Source organism: Mercenaria mercenaria, chromosome 1 (genome assembly GCF_021730395.1).
Source record: "Mercenaria mercenaria strain notata chromosome 1, MADL_Memer_1, whole genome shotgun sequence".
NCBI classification, from domain to species: domain Eukaryota; kingdom Metazoa; phylum Mollusca; class Bivalvia; order Venerida; family Veneridae; genus Mercenaria; species Mercenaria mercenaria.
In genome coordinates, this window is record NC_069361.1 from 10061200 (window position 1) to 10083425 (window position 22226).

The following is a 22226-nucleotide window of genomic DNA, read 5'->3' on the forward strand; positions in this document are numbered from 1 at the left end:
GGCACAATTATACACCATCATGAGACGAAGTGTCATGCGCAGTTCCCTTCTTTAGAATTACTTCCCTTTGTTGTTACTATAAATAGCTTATATTGTAACTTTTTCATTAGTAGACGTAGGGAAAAATCGAGACCACTTTTCTGTAGTACAACATGCATGTTACATCCAATTTTGAGGTGTATTTTGACCAATCTCTACATGGTAAGGATTTCTGTGTGGACTTACAATTTTTTTTTTTTTTTTTTTTTTTTTTAAAGATTAACTTCCCTTAGTTGTTACTATAAATAACTTATATTGTAACTTTTTTATAATTGACCGTAGGGAAAAACCAAAACCACTTTTCTGTGGTACAACATAGTTGTTACTTTCTAATTTTAGGTGTATTTTAAGGTATATCTACCTGGTAAGGAGTTTTTTTGTGGACTTACAAAAACAAAAGAATTACAATGATTACTAAACAACCACAAAATTAAAATTACATCTGCAAATACAGGTGCTAGAGTAAAGAAATTTGCTGTGACGGGCGTATATAGTGACATTCTGGCACTCTTGTTTGCCTATATGTTCACCTCCATGCCTGACATATTGCCTGTGGGCATCTGGTTTATATTTGAAGACTGCAATGAATTTATACACATATAGGTGATGATATACATAAAGTATTCTCAGTCTCACAGTTGTAGTGAACAGTAGTAAAAGCTGATACTTCTGAGAGAGCTTTTTTATTTTCAGAATGTATATCTAAGATAGAGGTTTCATTACTGATGGAGTGTTTACCATACAATATTAAGATAGACTCAGCACCATTTAGACAACATCTTGGGTCAGATATAAGGAAACTGCTGGTTCGTCTGAGAGACAGTTGTACAACCCTGCTGAAATCACCCACCCAGAATAAGGATAAACTAGGTAATTATATTATGTTTATTTGCTTAGATCTTTCAAGAGTATACTTTTGCAAAGTCTTGTCTTTATCAGGATAAGTTTTAGTTGTTTGACTTTATATTTGTAAATTATTTGAGAAATTCAAAATGAAACTTGGTTTGAATTACGTAAATTTCAGAGAGTAATGCTTTTGTAAAATGATGTGGCATCATAAATGATCTGCATAGTGAAAACATGCTGCAAATGGTGAAATTAAAATTGTGATCACTCACTGTTAGACTGTTAAGTCATCCATCTGTTCACACTTTTCTTCAAAGAACATCGTTTTTGAAACAGCTGGAAGTTTAGCCTGGGTGCTCCCTTGATGATCCTGTTCAAAACTCTTCAGTTTTCTGGTGAGCAATATAGTATCAACATGACCCTTTTGTTATGTAAAAAGTATTAAGCAGGCTTTGCACATGTTGAAAGAAAGTCTCGTCAATAATATTTTATAGCTTTCGTTTTTAGTTTGATAATTCCTGTAGCAGCTGAGAAAAATTAAGTTTATTTTGTGAATAGATTTGTTTGTTTCAGTTACTAGACGTATTTCACAATTGTATTTTAATAATCCTCTGAAAAAAATGTTCTCGTAATAAAAATATAAAAAATAAAAAATTGGAAAACCACAAGTCGCCCAACATGACATAAACGAAAATGTTGCAGGCTCGGTTTGATTGAGCCTGTTCTTGGATGGTACTGGAAGTGCAAGCTACCGTCCTTGCCCTTTAGCCCTGGGTTGAGCAGAGCCCAACATTTACACATGTACATCGGCAGTTGTATTCATATGGCAGTGCACATGGAACCTTCAGTGACATCACCTGTGCACTGTTTCGGATAAAATTCGGATGACGGCACCCCGTGATATTTACACAATGGTCAGATTTGCGCACAATACATGTCACAGATTAAAAAGTCAGTTAGTCATCTAGAGGATGTATAAATATGTTTAGATTTTCATTGAACAAGTGTTCTAGTCCCGCCTCAAGAATTTCGACAAGAGTGCAATTCCATGAAAAGCAGCATGTGGTCCCCAGATAAAAAAATGGCTGTGCCCTAAACGAGAAAACAATTGGTAGAACTAAACAAACTGGAATTAAGAGAGGGGATCTGTGGTTATGGAGCTTGCATATCATATCATTATACATTTCAGACTGTGCCCTGGATTTTGTAGACTGGCTACACAGACTGTGTATAGAGTTTTTGTTGCCAGGTGCCAGTTACCAGAGAAGAAAAGGCAGTCTAGACTTACTACATGTTCTGTATGAGAGCTTGATATATTCTGCAAACAGTAAGCAGAGAAAAGGCTATGTACCAGGTCAGTACATAGGTACTTACCTAATTCTAAATAACAAAGTAAAAATCTCCAATAGGTTAAAAAGAGTTAACTGTTTAGACTTGATTTGCTCTATACGAGCTTGATTATATAATGTATCCTGGTTCTTTGATTATAAGATTGAGTTTGGAGACCAGTCTTGGAATGCCGCTATGCCATTATTCAATTTTAAGACTGAGCTCAAAGTCCACCAACTGGAATTGAAAGTTAGTTTAAAAAATTAAACATCTGATTGTTTTTCTGAGTACCAATTTCAAATAAAATTGACCAATGATAGGGTTTGCATTTTGAGACTGGTTTTATAACCATAGGTTGTGGTGCCAGAGTTTTGAGACTGCTCTTAAAACACAGTTTTATATCCTTGGATACAGGTTATATATCCTTGGATACAGGTTATATATATCCTTGGATACAGGTTATATACATCCTTTGTTGGGTTTAACATCGCACCGACACAGTTATAGGTTATAGGTCATATGGCGACTTTCCAGCTTTGATGGTGGAGGAAGACACCAGGTGCCCCTCCGTGCATTATTTCATCACGAGCGGGCACCTGGGTAGAACCACCGACCTTCCGTAAGCCAGCTGGATGGCCTCCCCACATGAAGAATTTGAGGCCCCGAGTGAGGCTTGAACCCACATCGATGAGGGGCAAGTGATTTGAAGTCAGCGACCTTAACCACTCGGCCACGGAGGCCCCTATATATATCCTTGGATACAGGTTATGTGGATACATTATTGCTGATGGAAATTTGAATAATTAATTTAAACAAAACATCAGACATGTCTAATTTATATAATGGGCAATGTTCATCTTTTTGCCGTATACATGTATACATATTTAATAGTTACAGTGTAATATAGAATGATTAATAACTCTGATTTCATAATTGTCTTGTTAAAGATCATATTTCTGAAAAGTTCTCTCTGTCTTTTCTGGGGGCTTTATCTTACACTGTCCCTCTGGTCAGATCGCTCTGTGTCTGTACTAGTAGAGGATGATTTCGCGCCCTGTGTGGCTGCAGTTGCTGTAAGGCACCTTTGAACGTGTTTATCATGAAAAGGGCACTATATAAATCTGGTATAATAATAAAATAATTTCTGCACCACTAGCCCTTAGCTACAGTATATGAAATGGTGTCTTAGTCTGTATTCTTAGATTTTATTGGATACAAGCATCTGGTATAATTCGCTGCAAAAGGTAGAAACCTGATTCCTGTGAAAACCAGACTTGTTTTAGGTCAGTCTAGTTTTCAGAGTTGTTTGTTACTCATTGATGGACCTTAATATACATATTAAAGCCTGTAAACTGTTTGATAGTTATCTTATGAAGGAATGTTTGGAAATCAGTGTTGTTAGAAAATTTTATCTCGATTTGATCTCAAAATCTACAATGTCATGTATTAAATGTTTCAGAAAGTGCTGAGAAACTTCTAGACTTTGCTCATTCCTGTAAACGATGGGATTTCTTCTGTGCAGAAAATACCCAGGCCCTCATCTTGTGTCTACTGGATGGTGCTGAGGAGGTTTGAGCATGCTAATTTAGATATCTATAGTCTAATGGTTTTTAGTGAGTTTCAAAAATGAGTTTCAAAAGTGAGTTTCGAAGAAACTGTTGAGATTATAATGTAAATTTACACATGGATTTCCATTACTTTAACATTGGGTGCTTGTTTGAAAATAAGAAATTAAGAATTTCTTGGTGTACCATTATTTGTTATTTTGACTTTGACCAGTAATCTAATGATGAAAGGAATAGCTTTCAATATATATATATTTTTTTTTCAAATTGTTTTACTGTGACGTACAAGAAATAAGATTCTTTAAAATTATGTAATGCGATATGATGTCTGCTGACATTGCCTTTGTTTCTTTGACCGAAACAAGGTTCTGATTTGCTTTGTGCTTTTTTTCAGATTCAGACATCTGCTTTTCTTCTACTCACTAGATACTATACAATGTCCCTGGATGACAACTTGAAGACCCCACACAGACTGTGCTGCCATCTTCTGGCTGAATCTCTCAGACTGTGTAATAGCCCGAAAGGTCATGAAGGTCAATGTGGTGCAATTTTGTGTAAACTAGTCTTTCAAAAGTAAGTGAAACTTACAATAGAATTGAAATGAATGCGTAGTTACTTGCTGTATCTCAGGGCATGAGACTTTTACAATTTCCGGGGCCTCCTTGGCAGAGTGGTTAAGGTCGCTAACTTCAGACCACTTGTCCCCGACAGATGTAGTTTGTAAATTCTGCTTAGGGTGTAGAAAATTTCGCATGAGGAAGCAACTCAGATGGCTTATGGAAGGTCAGTGGTTCTACCCAGGTGCCTGCCGTAATGAAATAATGTCGGGAGGGGCACAGGGGGTCTTCCTTCACCATTAAAAGCTGGAAAAGGTGCCATATGACCCAAATTACATGGATGTAACTCAAAACTCTACAAAAAAAAACAAAGAAAATGTTTTAATTTTCTTTTCTTTAGAAATTTAGGCCTGCTGAACACAAACACAAAAGAACTGTCAAAGTCATCTGCATTGGCACAAAATCAATACAACTGCAGTAAATATACTTAACATTTCACTAATTCAAGTAAGGAAAGACCACAAAATTTCAGAGAACTAATGCCTAGGATATAACAACGCAGAACTGAAATGTATTTTTCAAGTTTCAAATGAAATGAACTAGAACAATGTTGAACAGCTACTTTAAATATATTGTTTAGAATTCACCATTTATTGTAGGTATGTCATGGAATCCAAGATTGGTTTCAGTATATGCAGCAACTCTAGTTCTAATGATTATAGTGTGTCTGCTACCCAGAATGCGTCAGTCAACAGTATAGTAGAGTTTCTGGAAATGTTGTTGTCTGAAGTAGAGAGATATATGTCTGAGTCAGAGAAAGACCTTGTTAAAGCATCAAAGAAATATCCTATCCATGGTGAGTCAGGCTTTATTCCTGATTTTGAATGTACTCGCAATGTTTAAGTCTGCAATTGCAGTTATAGGTCTGGAAATAGTGCTTATTGAATTGAAGAGAATTATATAATTTTTTGGAACAATATTTTTTTATTTTTGTAAATATATATGTGACGTCGTCTTTGAAAAGCGGTCCAGATGCGGCATGACGTAATATCGAGAAACGACGTTTAAAGTTGCGCCAAGTTTACACGCGCAGCTTTCTTACACATGTTTTAATTAGCAAAAGTTTGACCGTTAAAGTACGACTGCTTGTTACATGACTGATAACAGCCTACTAGAGAAAGAATATTTAGACATCAGACCTGTAAAAAAATAGTGGTATTACGCCTGAGACAAAATATTTCGTTCATAATCAGTTGTTTCCCCTTCGCTACTGTATGTTTCCGGTTTCGGATTTTATCAGTGAAGTTTACTTTTGTTTAACTACCTTTTGTTCAACGATGAAGGGATCTGAGACTTGTAATACTGTTTACTGATTTGGTAAGTACCGTTTATAAACAGTTGTTAATGTAGATTCTCTAATATATCTGAAACTTTCACTGAAATAAGTCTGTCTTTTACCCGGAAGTGAATCCAAAACATACCGAGGGAAATTTATGAAATTTATCTTGTGGCCACTAAACACAGATGATTTCACTATGCCTGTGTATTTAATATAAAATGGCCAGTTGGGTTATCACAAAGATTATTGAAGGCAGGCAGCTTCTTACTCAAGGTGACCCGGATTCATCAAATTATTTCATTGTCCATAGCAAGCATTTGTATGGAAAAATACATGTAGCTAGTATGATGATTAATAAATTTGATGCAGACTTATAGATGCCTGCCTATGTCACATCATTTCTCGAAAAGTTCTCTCTCACAGTAGTAGCCAAGGTATTTTAAAAGGAAATATGTAGATGTCCGGTAACTGGACACCTACCCTGCATTCTAGCTGTCCGGCAACAAGACGACAAGCCTCTCCGCGAATGTTTTTCTAGCTGTTCGGCGATCATTTTATATATGAATACTGTAATGAATAAATTTATTGTATCATATTTTTTTGGCATACTAAGGTTTGAATATTCACCTGTAAGGTTTATTCAGACAATATTTTAAAATTGATTACAGGACGCCTAGAAAACCCCTATAGGATAGAGTATATAGGCTAGGCGTCCTGTTGCCGGTAGGCTAAAACACTGGCTAGGTTTCTGGTTACCGGATGTCTAGACGCTTCCATTTATAAAATGGTAACTGTTTTTGCTGTGGGTCTCATAAGTCATGTTATTTCTGTCTGCTGACTACTCTCTTTCCATTATTGTTGATTCAGAATGTTTTGTAACAGGATGATTGTATATGGATAGTGGGAATTTATGCTATATGATGAAAATCTTTTTATTTTTTAAATTTTTGAGCCTTGCTGTGTGTAAAACAATTTATGATCCTTTAAAAAATAGATTCATAGTATAATAACTTTTAAAGTATTTTGTGGTAAGTTAATGAAACCTTTCACAATCACATTATTAATTAAGTATTCAGTTTTTGATTTTAGTGATGTTTACAGTACATGTAATGTATCTTCTTTCAGATAATATTCCTTGTTCCTTTGATGGTTCATTCCACTACAGCTGGTTCATATACCTTACAACAGCCAGGAATTGGTCTGTTTACTTTAAGATCTGAAGAAAATGTAACATATTTTGGATGTGCTTTGAGGAATCAGGTAAGTAACATGCAGCTAATGGCTCCTATTATAATTTTAATGCAATATATTATTTAATTATACCTCTGTCTAGGTTTTGTTAGAGCCTATACAAAATAAGTCTACTTCTACACTAATGATTTGTACAATGTATGTACATGTACTATGACTATTGAATGGCTTAAACTGACAAAACCGGCATTATTGAAATTTAATTTCAACAATCCAGTTTTGAGGAGGATCAGTTTGTTTAAAGTCTTTATTACATTGGCTATTAGCCTGAGAAAGTCTGTGGCACTCAATAAGTACATGGATAATTTGAATGCTTAACACTACATGTACATGTGTATAAGTTGATATCTCATTAAGTTGTAGAAGAATTCTAAATAATAGGAATTTTAATTAATTATTTGAAGTAAATCAATTAATTGTAATTTAGTTTAATTGTAATGTGATTATTTTCAAATTTAATTAACCCATTCTTGACTTAGAAATTGTGATGTGATTGATTTTTTTTACCAGTTTTATTGCACCAAGAATATGGATTAGAATGAAGACTATGAAGGTTCCTGAGATACATGAAGATAACAGATACTTTTACCAAAGACTTTTAAATCTTTTTTCAGGAAGGCAAGTGTTTCCTCTTGTTTATGAAAGCAACTCAGTTGGTTAAGGGGCAGACAACTTGTGAGCATGGTGCATCACTACCTGTATTGGTATTCCATTTTGACAATGCTGCTAGCCAGAATAGAAATAACATCTTGCTGTGGTATGGTCTGTGGAGAGCTTTACTAGGTAACAACCATTTTTGATAGCTGTTAAAACAGTGTATACTTTTAACCCTTAGGCTGAATGAGGCAGCTATGTCTGCCTTTGCAACCAGTGCAGATCAAGATCAACCTGCACATCTGTGCAGTCTGATCATGATCTGCAGTGTTTGATATTTAGTCAGCATATTTTCTATGTGAACCCCCTATAAGCTATATATAAATGGTACTGTCTCTGTTTAAGATGGAGTAGTCCATTTTGCAAATTTAGCAGTTTAAGGGTTAACACAATAAATGCAAAAATGTGTTTTAGAACATCATATTTGCAGTAATCAAGATCTACAAACAAAGTACATTTTATATACTGACAGCACGCTGTTGTCAGTCTGTCAATATTTTAGAGCATTGGTTGTAAGAATCATCCATTATCAAATAGTGATAACTCTGCTTTTATTAAATAAAGCGACTCCCAGGTAAATTATTTAAAATAAAATGTTTTACTTATTTGTTACAGGATATCACAGATCGATTGAATATTCAGCAATGATCACGGACCATGCAAAGTTTGAATCTGACTTGCACTTTTGAATTTAGAAGAATCTGTGGAGGAGGGTGAATGCTGAGACCTTTAATAATACATGATATTGCTGACACAGTGTGTCAGTCATCAAAGAAATATCATAACATTGCACAGTTGGTCAACAAAGATTTAAATCCTGTCACATTCTACCAGTGGAGAAATATCTTATCACAATATTTTAAACTTTTGAAGAAAATAACCAAGTATTACCACTTTATCATGTCTGCAGAAACACCTGGATTGTTAGTGTTAAAAGTGACAATCCAAGTTGAGACAGTTAACTTACTAAAATCTACTCCCCCTTGCCAAACGAATATTATTGATATGGAATGACACAACTCTGACAAAGGTACCTGTATGAACTCATAAGAGAATAGTATTTGTCTGAAAAGTCAAAGGATTCTGTTTGTCCCAGACCACTTGAACTGAAAACTTAAATTGTGATTGACAAGGATTTTTCTGAGAACTGAAAAAAGGAAGTGAATGTAAAAGATAGAAATTGTTGTTGAATTCAAACGCTTTAATACACAACACTTTACCCTGTTTTGCTGTTCATATAGATGTGTTTAGCTGTAAAGGTTAAACATCAAGTAAAGGTTGTAGTTTCAGTTACCTACATTAAAGAATTGGCTGGAAATAAACATTTACTTTTCACCAGAGCTTGAAGCAGTGTAACCTTCATCAAAAGTTATGCTATTGTGTTAATTATTAAAGTATTTTGAGAAAAAGGAATTTAGTATGTATGTTGCCATGGTAACATAATTCAAATTATATTTCATTGAAATTATGGATTTGTATTTCAATAAGGGATCTACAGTATATAATGTAATGGTAAAAGAATGTTCACTTTCTTTAGTATTGTCAGTTATAACTAGCCAGTGAAAAAAAAAACAGATTATGAGGAAAGGGACGACTGAAATGTTTATTCTTACAATAACTACTTTTGTTACTTTTTTTGTTTTGTTATTTTAAAGTTTTTATGTGAAATTTTCAGATTTCTTTCCTGAATACTTATACTTTCAAATATTTAACTTATTAGAAATACTTTTTTAAAATAAGCTCTTGTTTTTAAGTATTATTGTAGGAAAAGGGAATTTAAATTATATGTCGCCATGGTAACACAATTGTCTTAGAAAATATGGAAAAATTTTAATTAGCTGTACTTTCTAGTATTCTACTTTAAAATATGCATAAACAATAAAAAACCAATAGTAATATATGTTTCATTTATTTCAAAATAGTCATTTATTACCAGCAGGTAAATGGCAGTTTATGAAGAAACAATGACAGAAATGTCTTATTCTTATAGTTGTTACTCATGTTACAAACGCTGTCATAAAACAAAACATTTTAATTTTTTTAACATGGAATTTCGAGATAATATTTTTGAATACATACCACTTTATAATATTCAAGTTATCTGAAACACTTTTCCAAATTTAGCTCTTTTTTAAAGTATTATTATAGAAAATAGAATCGAATGCATATGTTGCCATGGTAACATAATTTAATAATGTTTTTATAGAAAATGTGAAGGACTTTAGCCAGCTAGATGTTTGCACTTTAAGTGAATATCTAAATATTCTTTGTAAAAGAAGATTCATTTATTTAAAAGTAGCCAGTGATTACCAATAAGTGAAAACACAAACTGAAGAAACAACGACGGAAATAGTTTATTCTTGTGGTTATTACCCGTGTTACGAAATCTGTCATAAAACCAAACATTTTATATCTTTTCACATAAACTTTCGAACACATATACTTCGAAATATTCAACTTATAAGAAACATTATTTCAAACTAAGCTTTTGTTTTTTAAGTTCTATTGTAGAAAAGGGAATTTAATGCATATGTTGCCATGGTAACACAATTTGAATAATGTTTTCATAGAAAATATGAAAGATTTTAATTAGCTGTATTTTTCTGTTTTAAGTAAACATCACAAGAATAAAATTTCATAGTAATAGAAGGTTCTTTTTTTCCAAAATAGTCATTTATTACCAGCATCTAAAAGACAAGTTAAGAAGAAACAATGACAAATCTAACTTATTCTTATGGTTATTACCAATGTTACAAAAACTTGTCATAAAACCAAACATTCTTAATATTTTCATGTGAAATTTTCAGAATGTTTTTATAAATACATATGCCTTCTAATATTTTACTTTTTAAAGTCCTTACTTTAAGTGAACAAGTGTTTTTAAAGTTTTATCATAGAAAAGGGAATTTAATATATTTGTTGACATGGTAACACAATTTGAGAAATATTTTTTATAGAAATTGTTGTAGATTTAGTTGATTATCATTTTGTGTAATAAGAAGAGATCTTATACATATCATGCAATTGTAACAGAAGATAAATTTATTTCAGAATTGTTAGCCATTGCCAGTAAGTGAGAAATAAACTAGAAAGACAGAATAACTGAAATGTTCTGTTTTTATTTTTAATATCTATGTTACAAAATCTGTCATAAAACTGACAGTTTTGAAGATTTTCATCTGGAATTTTCAGGATTTATTTCTGAATGGGTATACTTTCTAAATATGCAAAAACCTGAAAATGTCAAATTTCCTCATCTGGACCCATTTTCTCAGTCATGGTCACATATATATTATGTTTTACAAACTTTCCTCTCACATGTTACATTACAAAACCTACACAATATCTGATTTGAAATATTTTTCATGCAAGCTAACATCCGATTCCAGACATTCACGGGAAAATTCTGTATGTCTGATTTATGTATTTCTGTTGTTTGACAGGTCTGATATCGGCTGTTACCCAGTGTTTGACAGAAACTAGTGACCTCTGGATGACCCCATCCCCTGATCTGGTACACGTGTCAGAGCAGTTAGTCAAGTTATGTCAACAAATTATTGAAAAGATGCTCAATATAATGGCTGGTGTAGCAGGACAAGGTAGTACCAAATTAGAGTTCTATATTTTCTCAATATAATGGTTGGTGAAACAGGACAAGGTAGTACCAAATTAGAGTCCTGTATTTCCTCAATATAATGACTGGTGTAGGAGAACAAGGCTGTGCCCAATTAGAATTCTATATTTTCCTAGTGTAGTGGCTGGTGAAGCAGGTGAAAGTGGTGCCAAATTAAAATTCTATGTTTCCTCAGTATATTGGCTGGTGAAGCAGGTGAAAGTGGTGCCACATTAAAATTCTGTATTTCCTCAGTATATTGGCTGGTGAAGCAGGTGAAAGTGGTGCCAAATTAAAATTCTGTATTTCATCAGTATAATGGCTGGTGAAGCAGGTCAAAGTGGTGCCAAATTAAAATTCTGTAGTATAATGGCTGGTGAAGCAGGTCAAAGTGGTGCCAAATTAAAATTCTTTATTTCCTCAGTATAATGGCTGGAGAAGCAGGTCAAAGTGGTGCCAAATTAAAATTCTGTAGTATAATGGCTGGTGAAGCAGGTCGAAGTGGTGCCAAATTAAAATTCTTTATTTCCTCAGTATAATGGCTGGTGAAGCAGATCAAAGTGGTGCCAAATTAAAATTCTGTAGTATAATGGCAGGTGAAGCAGGTCAAAGTGGTGCCAAATTAAAATTCTGTAGTATAATGGCTGGTGAAGCAGGTCAAAGTGGTGCCAAATTAAAATTCTGTAGTATAATGGCTGGTGAAGCAGGTCAAAGTGGTGCCAAATTAAAATTCTTTATTTCCTCAGTATAATGGCTGGTGAAGCAGGTCAAAGTGGTGCCAAATTAAAATTTTGTAGTATAATGGCTGGTGAAGCAGGTCGAAGTGGTGCCAAATTAAAATTCTTTATTTCCTCAGTATAATGGCTGGTGAAGCAGGTCAAAGTGGTGCCAAATTAAAATTCTGTAGTATAATGGCTGGTGAAGCAGGTCAAAGTGGTGCCAAATTAAAATTCTGTAGTATAATGGCTGGTGAAGCAGGTCAAAGTGGTGCCAAATTAAAATTCTTTATTTCCTCAGTATAATGGCTGGTGAAGCAGGTCAAAGTGGTGCCAAATTAAAATTCTGTAGTATAATGGCTGGTGAAGCAGGTCAAAGTGGTGCCAAATTAAAATTCTTTATTTCCTCAGTATAATGGCTGGTGAAGCAGGTCAAAGTGGTGCCAAATTAAAATTCTTTATTTCCTCAGTATAATGGCTGGTGAAGCAGGTCAAAGTGGTGCCAAATTAAAATTCTGTATTTCCTCACTGTTACCTTTGCAACTAGGATTTCGATAACATAAAGGTTTTTTTTTTTCAAAAATACAATTACAAGTTTGAGTTTGAGTCAGTAAAGAAGTGTAAAATGAATCAAGGTTGGATGATACTTCTATATTAAGTGGATGAACAGTAAAAATTTGTAGAAGAACAGTTGGACACATGTCAGTTCAGCAGCTTGAAAGTTTTTAAATAGAGCCAGGGCCTCAGCTGCTGATCGCCAATGTTGCCATTTGCGATAATTTAACGAATTTGGCGCTAAATTTTGTGAACTGGCGAAAATAAGTGGCGCAAAGTTTTTTTCCTCGGCATTTGTTTTTTCCGTAGTGATATAAGCGGCCCAAGAATTGGTTCCCGATACACGTGTTTACCTAGATGCTGGTAGTGAATAAAATCGATAACCAGTCTAGGCGGTGTATTTGACAATTCGGCTATTGAAGTTGGTTGACACTTTGAGAAGATAATTGCGTAATAATGTGTGAATTGAAGATTAATCAGTAATCAAAACATCTGCCAGCTTGTATGTTTGACCTCTGCCGAGAATTCACCAAAATGAACGCCGATTACGGTGTACTTTATGTGTTGCGATTTTTTTACAAAAAAAAGATTGTCATGTTTGTGGCATGCAGTTGTGTGACTGACGAATTTTAAATAAGTACAAAAGATACATTTAATTTGTTACTTTTTTGCAAGATAATTTTTGATTCCTCAGTTTTCATAAAAGATTTTAACGATGGCTCTGAAAATTAAAACACATCGGCCTCAATTTGCATCCTGGACCTGGTTAATTTCTTTGAAATTGAAATGTTCAGAAACTGGAAGATATCACTTGCTACCATGGCTTCTTAAAAATCATTAGAAGAGTGTTCAACTCGACCTTTTAGAATAGAAAAAAATCCGAATTTTCCTTTCCGAAAATAAATGAGTCCTGAAATATTGGTAATTCTGACATGGATAGATATGATTCTTAAATTAGAGAATGATTTGTGTCATTTTTTATCCAACTACAAATTGAATTTACTTCTACAATAAACTAATACACCTTCAAAAGTTGTTATTATTCCTAATGAAATTATTTACAAATTTTTATTTCTCTATGCACACTATGACAGCCAACTAAAAGAAATAAAAGTGGCTCAGAACTTTGGCTCAAAAATGGCTCTAAAGTGGCTCCAACTTTTTCAAATTGGCGAAAAGGTTGGCGACAAGTATGAAAAACCCAGAGGAGGCCCTGAGAGCTATTGTTGTAACACTGTTGCATTGAAAACTTCAGCATCATGCAATAACCTCACAGAGTATGTCATTAAACAACTCTTGACTTTCATTTTAAAATGAAAATGCCCCTTCTCCCCTTCTCTTTCTGCGAAATATTTGTAATTGTTTTCTCTATCGAGCATTTTATAGACAGAATACTTTAAAAACTCACCAGAAGCCTTTGCCATCATGGAATAACTGCACAGAGCCATCTTCCATAATGTAACTTTGAAAACTTAACAATTGCTGTGGACTAATTTCACTCAGTAATCCTACCTTTGTATGAATTGAACTACACTTATATCATCTGTATGATTTCAGAGGCATGCCCATCATTTGCAGAGATAGGAATGGCACTAGAGAATCTTCTGTCGGAGAACCAGACTGATTATGAGGAGACAACATCTCTATCCCCAGAGTATCAGTACATGTTGTCATGGTGCTGGAATAATATCAAGGTACCTGTAGTTTCTATCCTGTGGCTGGAGTATGATCAGTACTTGCGTTTTCATGCCCCCAGTGTCAAAGATGCAGGAAGCATATAGTGTTTAGTCCATCCATCCGTCCTTCACACTTTCTTCTAAACAAAACTCTCCTACTATTTCCATCCAATTGAAATGAAACTTCATCAAAATAAATTGAGTATGTGCATATTGTCATTGTTCATTCTAGAGTTGAAATATGGCCCTTTTTGTTATTGCATACCTAGTTTGTCGCACAGGAACTTTGTAGCTTAGTAGTTTAAGTTTACCTTTACTTTGAACTCTTACAATTACATCAGAAACTTGTGAAGATTGCTATTCTTTTTTAATAGGGGAGTTGTACAAGTCTTGGAGAAGTGACAAAAGTTACTATATTGTCAGGATTTCCAATCTCTGTGGCAACTATTCACTCAATCAGTGCAACTTTTCATACTGTACTTACCAAATGTCGACATAAGGTAAATTTCTAATATTGTCATAATCTTATTATGCACCCCCTTCGAAGAAGGAGGGGTATATTGTTTTGCAGATGTTGGTTGGTCAGTATGTAGACCAGTCCGTTTTCGGATGATAACTCAAGAATGCTTGGGCTTAGGATCATGAAAGTTGATAGGATGGTTGGTCATAACCAGCAGATGACCCCTATTGATTTGGAGTCAGTAGGTCAAAGGTCAAGGTCACAGTGGCCCAGAACAGTTAAATGGTTTCAGGATGATAACTGAAGAATGCTTGGGCCTAGGATCATAAAAATTGATAAGGTGATTGTTCTTGACCAGCAGATGACCCCTATTGAGTTTGAGATCTGTAGGTCTGAGGTCAAGGTCACAGTGACCCAGAACAATTAACCCGTTTCTGGATGATAACTCAAGAACACTAGGGCCTAGGATCATGAAAATTGATAGGGAGGTTGATCATGAGCAGCAGATGACCCCTATTGATTTTGAGGTCAGTAGGCCAAAGATCAAGGTCACAGTGACCTGGAACAGTAAAACTGTTTCCAGGCGATAACTGGAAAAAGCTTGGGATTAGGATCACAAAACTTAATAGGGAGGTTGATCATGACCAGCAGATGACCCCTATTGATTTTTAGGTCAGTAAGTCAGTGGTCAAGGCCACAGTGACCTGTAACAGTTAAAATGTGTTCAGACAATAACTTTAGAATGCTTGGGCCTAGGATCACGAAATTTAATAGGGAGGTTTATCATGACCAGTAGATAACCCCTATTGATTTTGAGGTCAGAAGGTCAAAGGTCAGGATCACTTTGACCAAGAACAGTAGAACTTTTGTGCACAGTGACCAAATAATTTCTGTTCCTTGTGCAATTACTGAATCCCGTGTTCTACAAGCTCTTGTTGACTTCATGATAATTAATATGATGCTTTTTTAGCTCAGAAAAAGGTTCAGAGCTATGTTGCCAGTTTTTTAAATTAAACTTCTTCTCTTCTAAATCTACTGGCCAGAATTGCACAAATTTGGACTGTAGCATCCTGGCAAGGTCCGCATTCAAGTTTGTTCTGACAGTTGATTCCACTTGGCCCCTTTTAGAATTTGCCAGAGCTAGATATGGAATAAACCTTTAAACAACTTCTTCTCATGAACATCTTGGTGGATCTTCACCAAACTTGGTCAGTAGCATCCTTGTATGGTCTTCCCTCAGTTTTGTTTGGCAGCCAGAACGAAAAATAGGAAACCCTTTTAACAACTTCTCATGAAATAAACTTTAAACGATTTATTCTCAGGAATGGCCGTGAAGGCCCTCTTATTCTTATTTGTGTATGTGTATACCATTTTGCTCTTATGAAGAAATATACCAGGATAAGAAATAGGATGCTTGTTTTGAAGATAAATATATATACAGATTAGTAATTTAAAGTCACATTACCTTAAAGAAGATGTCAGCATCACAGTTTGATGAGGAAAAAATGAAGCAAAACTCACCAACACTAGTAATTTTCTGCAATATTGTTTTTTTTAAGTATGATAGTTCTTGATTCCACACTGCATGTATATGGTATTACAGGGTGTTATAGAAGGATGTAGAAGTGCCTACATCAAGTTTTGTTCTGCTCTGTTCCACAGTAACCAAAGAGATATTCTATCAGTACCTGAAATTGCATTGACAGAGGTATGTGCATTGTACAAGTTTTACTGAAAATTATTTGTTCACTTCTTAAGATTTGTTAGTATAGCCATGATGTATATAGTTACAGTATTATTGTAATATTTGGCTTAAACATCGAGATTTTTTAAATTGTTGTCTTTCTAATCCACTTCTATGAAAGATTTTTTTTTACAAAAACTTAAACATATTGCATAGTACCTTTTGCAACAAGATAAATGATTTGATGAATACATGAGATAGCAGCAGTCACATGACAGAGGAAATACATAAAATGGTTGATGTTTACTGTTCAACTTGAAGAAATATTTTCATGTTTTATAAAGGTTTTGTCAAGCCTAAAGAACAGAAGTATTTCCAGTTCTGTAACCAGAAGATCTGCAGGTTTACCTATCATTATACAAGCAGTTCTTGTCAGTGAGAAGAAAATGAAGAAGGTATGTCGAGACTTCTTTTGTTGTCATGTAGAGTTTCAGGTGAAAAAATAAGAAGGGAGAGCACCAGAAAAATAGTTTCTCTTGTTATTGGTAAGAAAATTTGTTTAGTACTTGTCTTGTGATTTTAGTTTTGCAGTTAATTAGATGAACAGATATATTAAAATGGTTTCAAGTTAAAAGTAGTGGAAGGTATCATCTTAATAAAGTCCCAATGATGCACAACAGATACTCCAATTAAACAGTAAATGAGTCAGGAAAGCCTTTGGACAAAGTCGAGAATGACTATAGTTAGTGTTTTATTGATATTTCAGACATGCCTGTTGAGTAAAGCAGTGACAAGTTTGTTTGAGATCTGCGAACTGCCTCTAGACAAAGACCTTGGTGTAACTGACCTTCCTCAAGTTCATGGACTGAACATTCTCAACTCATTGTTCTGTGATGCAAGCCTCACAGCGAGTCTGATTGGTCATACTAGTCATGCTGTGATCTTGGTCATTCAGCAGTTTGGCTCACCATCCTGGGCTATAAGAAATGCAGCTACAAGATTTTTCAGTAAGTTAAGATTTTATGGTTAAATATAATTCCTTTAGATGAAAGAAACTTGTATATGTCCACATAAGACAAATTTTTTAGCTCACCTGAGCATGAAGTGCGCATGTTGAGCTTTTAGGATCGTGAATGTGTATCCTCTGTCATCTACAAGTTCTTTAAAGACCAGTTTCCTAAACTGCAAAGCCAATTTTAACAACCTTCACAGGATGGTTCTATTTCAAATTCCTTCAGATTTAGGTCATCCATGCAAAATTCCAGTTGCTATGGCAGCTAAAGGGAAAAAACCACGAAAATCTTCTGAAATTTCTGGCCCAATTATAAAGCAGTTTTGTACTAACGATCCTTGGGTGATCAGCTATTAAGTACCTTCAAGCCACGTTGAGTACTAAGAAAACATAACTGCCATGTGGCAGGGCAAGTTTTATCAAAATCTTTCTGAAACCACTGCTCTAATTTTTAGAATGCAAATATTCCTTGGATGACCCTCTACCAAATTCCTTCAAGCCATAATGAATTGTTAAAAAGCATGGCCAACTTCTGTCAGAAGTAAATTGTTTATTGTTTTTTTTGCCAGTCTAATTTTTTTGAACACTTAGACTGAAGATGCAGCAGAGAAAGTTTGATTTTATGTAAACATAAACATCAGTAGATAATTTCTGCTGTTGTACGTAGGTTTAAGATGCAAGCCGTTATCATTTCCACAATTTCCACAGTTAAAAGGTTGAATGAATCTTAAATGATTTGTTTTCAACAGGCACACTTGTGACAAGGATATTTGGTCAGAAGAAAAGCCATGGAGATAAGTTCTGTAACTCTGTCACATTCCAAGAGTTTAGCTCCTACTATCCAGACTTACCTCCCTTTATGTTGAAAATATTAGATGAGGCATCAGAAGGGGATGTGATGGACATTAGCCAGATTCATGCAGGACTGTTCCCTGTATTGACCCTCCTGTCTTGTCTGAAACCAATGGATACAGAGGACCAGGCTGTTGTGAGGTATTTGTTACTTTCATGTGACCAGGAGGCATTGATTTTAGTTTGTTTATTTAGCTGTTGGCCTTTAAGTTAAGGTTATTTATATGTACTGTTATTCTTGTTACAAACATTTTATGCTATTGGCAGCATGAAGAAAATATTTGCCTGAACATAGTAGCACCCAAAAAGCTGGCGCTCAATCAGGAAAAACAGAATCACAAACATACATGTAGTCTGATGTTACTGATTGTTCTCGAAGTGTTGGATGAAAATTGACTATGTTATTTGAGAAGTGAATGTTATGACTGGTATTTGTATTTTCAATAAACTAATTATTTAATCTGCATTAAGCAATCGTTGGCAACATCCCGTCAATACTTAAATATCTCATTGCTTCGCATTGATCTGTGTTGCAATACAAGCATTCTTATACTGACCTTCAAAAAGTATCTTCCTCACATGAAAGAATTCAACACCCAAGTGGAATTAAAAACCCATGGTGGTGAGGGCAAGACAAGCAATATAAAGTCAGTAGTGGTCAAAAACAAAGCTACACAGATAAGATAACAGATTATCCCTCGAAGATATACTTGTAAAGTTGATTGGATATTTTGTAAGAGCATAAAGAATCAAACGGAAAAGTGTTTTTTTTTTAATGTAACTGATGACAAAGATGTTATTTGAGTAATAAAAGTGATAAATTTCAGACAGCTGAGAAGGTTTCATGCTCTCATGCAACCATTTCTAGGAAGTCCAGTGTACCAGCTGCGCCACCTGGTGGCTTCAGCTCTTGTTGCTATGGTAACAGTCCAGGATATGACATCGTCTGTGATATCATGTTTACATGATCATGTGACTTCACTGAAAACATTCAACAATATTTGCAATAACAGTCTACATGGATATCTTATTTATATACACGGACTGCTGGACTTCATTGATAGGTGAACATTTGTTTTAAAAGTCTAGTAAACTTGCTTTAAATGATAAAGTACAATGTATAGTGTTTTTGAGTGTGGAAGTTCTGTCTGAAGGCCATCAATTAACTAACTTTGCCTTGAAATCTGGTTTTCTTTGATATCAATATCAGATTGATGTTTTCAGTGAGATATAGTACTTCCTTATTAAAGTAATTTACATTTAAGAGCTGACAATATCTAATGGTATGTATGTGTTATTCATTGTAAACTGAATATGTTCAAAACTGCTGTATAGATTTTCAACAGATCTGGTGGTGAACATCTTCATGTGAAACTCATGCAACTTTATTCATATTATTACCATCCTTAGTCTCGCTTTAGGGGTTTACAAGTTATTATCTATAAAAGTGCAGGGTTTACATCTGAGATATTTTACAGATTCAAGTGTTAGGTACTTGTCCTGTACTAATTATCAAATAAAAAATTAAAATCTTCCTAGTTGATTTAGATTTCCAAACTTCTGAGAATGGCTAGTTTTTCATCTGTTATGAACTTTTACCTCGACATGTTATAATCCACCAAAAATCCTGTAGAATTCCTACATTCCAAGAAGTGGACAATCTGCAAATCAGACTAACATTATATAGGGCCACTTCTTGTTTTATCTTCAGATTAGAAGACCAGGAGAAGCTATGGACTTTACTTACCAAAGAGACCTGGTTGATATCACAGAATAATGGAATGGTTTCCTCAGTCTATGTGAAGATTTTACATCGTTTATTGATTGACTGCCCATCTGTAATGTGTGATGAAATTCTAGAATTTGTTATTGTAGAGCATTGTACAAGGGGAAGTAAACAGGTATTATGTGATGACACTTAGAATTTGTAACTGTTACATAGAACCATGCCTAAAATAAAAAGATGAAATATTAAAATTTATTAAATGCATTGGAAGTCTTAAAATGGTTCATATACCTTGTGAAGATAAAGTATCACATGTTAAAGTTATGATTAGCAATTAGTTTATAAGTATTAGTTGCATTTCATAAATGCAGTTATAGATGCTGATTGATAATAATCTCTTCAAAATTTTTTTAAAGACTTTACTAGACTGTGCCACTGGAATACATTTGTATAAACATGCTCATGCTACAAGGCGAATGACCAGAATACAAAGTATCAGAAAGTTAAATTGAGCAATAAAACAGCATAAATTAACAGATCATCTATCTCATTATGACAAACATTTATTCCAAGTTATTTGAAAATCCTTCAAAAGGGTAAAAAGATACAGAGGTGATGGAAATTATTGCCTATTTGACCTTTTGTATTCACTTTTTGACCTTGAACTGATATGGACAGACTCCCCTAGGTGGAGACATAATCAGATTAACAAGTTTTAAGATTCAACTTGTGCAAATTTTATTTTCAGATTATAGGCAACAGTGTATACTGTGAAGCAGCTGTAGAGTTTCTGTTTGAGAGCTACAACAGGAATTCATTATGTCTGTATGGTCTAGTAGATAAACTATTGACCTTTAACAATGTTGAGGCTAGAAAGTCTTGTTTGGAGAAATTACCGAAGTTCTTGGAGAAACCTGGAAAGAATCAGCAATACAATAAAATGGCAGTTATGGTAAAGTTACTGTAGAATCAATTAGTAATAATTTAGAACCATGTATTTAAGGAATTAATTGTGGTGATATAGTTGCCATCTGGATATAAAAAGAAAAAATAATTGAGCCGCGCCATGAGAAAACCAACATAGTGGCTTTGCGACCAGCATGGATCCAGACCAGCCTGCGCATCCGCGCAGTCTGTCAGGATCCATGCTGTTCGCTAACAGTTTCTCTAATTGCAATAGGCTTTGAAAGCGAACAGCATGGATCCTGACCAGACTGCGCAGATGCGCATGCTGGTCTGCATCCATGCCGGTCGCAAAGCCACTGTTGGTTTTCCCATGGCGCGGCTCAATTAGTCTGTTGTGTTTAGACTAAAGACCTTCATTAGTACAAGTATTTTATATCCAGATGGTAACTACATAGCCATAATTCTTTTCTGATATTAACAGTTGGCTTCCTTTTTTAAATACTTTTAAAGTAGGTTAAAATTATCAATTTACAGCGGCTGTTTTGACTGTTTAACATTACATAAATAAGTCACAAGTACAAAAACTAACTAGTAACTAGTACTGTAGAAGTGTTTGCATGCAGTGGAAACTGTCACATATTGTTTTAAGATTATATATTATCAGAGCTTCATTAAGAACATTAATCCCATCTCTAGGCAATCCTGTGTAACTGTGTGAAGAAAGAAAATAAGCAGTGTTTATGTACAGTTTTGAACTTGATCAGTTCTTTGTATCAAGATATTGGGACAATTCATAAAGATGATCTTCATAACCTTGAAGACTGGTTCTCTAGTGTGAATTATGAAGAGTTAAAAAGTAGGGATTCTATCCTAGTTTCTGTGATACCAGTCCAGGCAGTCCTCATAAAACACAAGATAGGAAGTGATGGAAATAGGTAAGTAAATATATTGCTAAGTATTTTCATATTATGCTCCATATATGGGGTGGTGGCATTTAAATCACTTTGTCCCAAGTGACAATTTTATATCCCTCTGTCTTGATTATTAACCTCCCCCCACCCCACCACGAGTGTTGGGGGTTATATGAACAGTCTCCATCTGTCTGTAATTATTGTGTCTGCTCCATATAACCCCTTGAAGGATTTTCATGAAACTTGGGTCAAATGATCCCCTCATCAAGATCATGTACAGAACTCATGAGTCAACCATGTTGGCTCAAGGTCAAGGTCACAACTCAAGGTCAAACGTTTGAGCCTTCTGTTTTGTGTTCACTCTGTACCTCCTAAACCCCTTGAAGGATTTTCATGAAACTTAGGTCAAATGATCACCTCATCAAGACAATATGCAGAACTCATGAGTTTGCCATGTTGGCACAAGGTCAAGGTCACAACTCAAGGCCAAAGATTTGAGGACTATGAAATATACTTAACAACGTCAATGCTTCCA

At 34.6% G+C, this 22226-nt stretch overlaps 2 protein-coding genes across 2 annotated transcripts in view; both read left to right on the forward strand.

Annotated features, from left to right (window-relative positions):
- The window catches only part of LOC123545013 (thyroid adenoma-associated protein homolog), a 70878-nt gene that overhangs the window by 38535 nt on the left and 10117 nt on the right, over window positions 1-22226 (forward strand). The window contains exons 15-30 of the mRNA XM_053522480.1: window positions 694-909; window positions 2075-2239; window positions 3674-3783; window positions 4174-4352; window positions 4996-5192; window positions 11024-11179; window positions 14022-14158; window positions 14515-14640; window positions 16204-16308; window positions 16629-16739; window positions 17051-17291; window positions 18046-18289; window positions 18976-19212; window positions 19860-20049; window positions 20623-20826; window positions 21477-21715. Coding sequence (XP_053378455.1) covers window positions 694-909; window positions 2075-2239; window positions 3674-3783; window positions 4174-4352; window positions 4996-5192; window positions 11024-11179; window positions 14022-14158; window positions 14515-14640; window positions 16204-16308; window positions 16629-16739; window positions 17051-17291; window positions 18046-18289; window positions 18976-19212; window positions 19860-20049; window positions 20623-20826; window positions 21477-21715 — 2857 coding nt within the window. The remainder of the gene's footprint in view (window positions 1-693; window positions 910-2074; window positions 2240-3673; window positions 3784-4173; window positions 4353-4995; window positions 5193-11023; window positions 11180-14021; window positions 14159-14514; window positions 14641-16203; window positions 16309-16628; window positions 16740-17050; window positions 17292-18045; window positions 18290-18975; window positions 19213-19859; window positions 20050-20622; window positions 20827-21476; window positions 21716-22226) is intronic.
- Window positions 5636-10652, forward strand: LOC128555823 (uncharacterized). Its single transcript, XM_053539494.1, has 4 exons — window positions 5636-5713; window positions 6801-6935; window positions 7541-7709; window positions 8196-10652. The coding sequence occupies exons 2-4, from the start codon at window positions 6822-6824 to the stop codon at window positions 8267-8269; spliced, it is 357 nt and encodes a 118-aa protein (XP_053395469.1). The 5' UTR covers window positions 5636-5713; window positions 6801-6821; the 3' UTR covers window positions 8270-10652.

What these genes read in the sequence shown, in the direction of transcription:
- LOC128555823 (XM_053539494.1), top strand. Translation starts at nt 6,822, where the DNA reads ATGGTTCATTCCACTACAGCTGGTTCATATACCTTACAACAGCCAGGA. An exon ending in GATGTGCTTTGAGGAATCAG is followed by an intron (nt 6,936 to 7,540) that starts GTAAGTAACATG and finishes ATCTTTTTTCAG; the next exon opens with GAAGGCAAGTGTTTCCTCTT. An exon ending in TCTGTGGAGAGCTTTACTAG is followed by an intron (nt 7,710 to 8,195) that starts GTAACAACCATT and finishes TATTTGTTACAG; the next exon opens with GATATCACAGATCGATTGAA.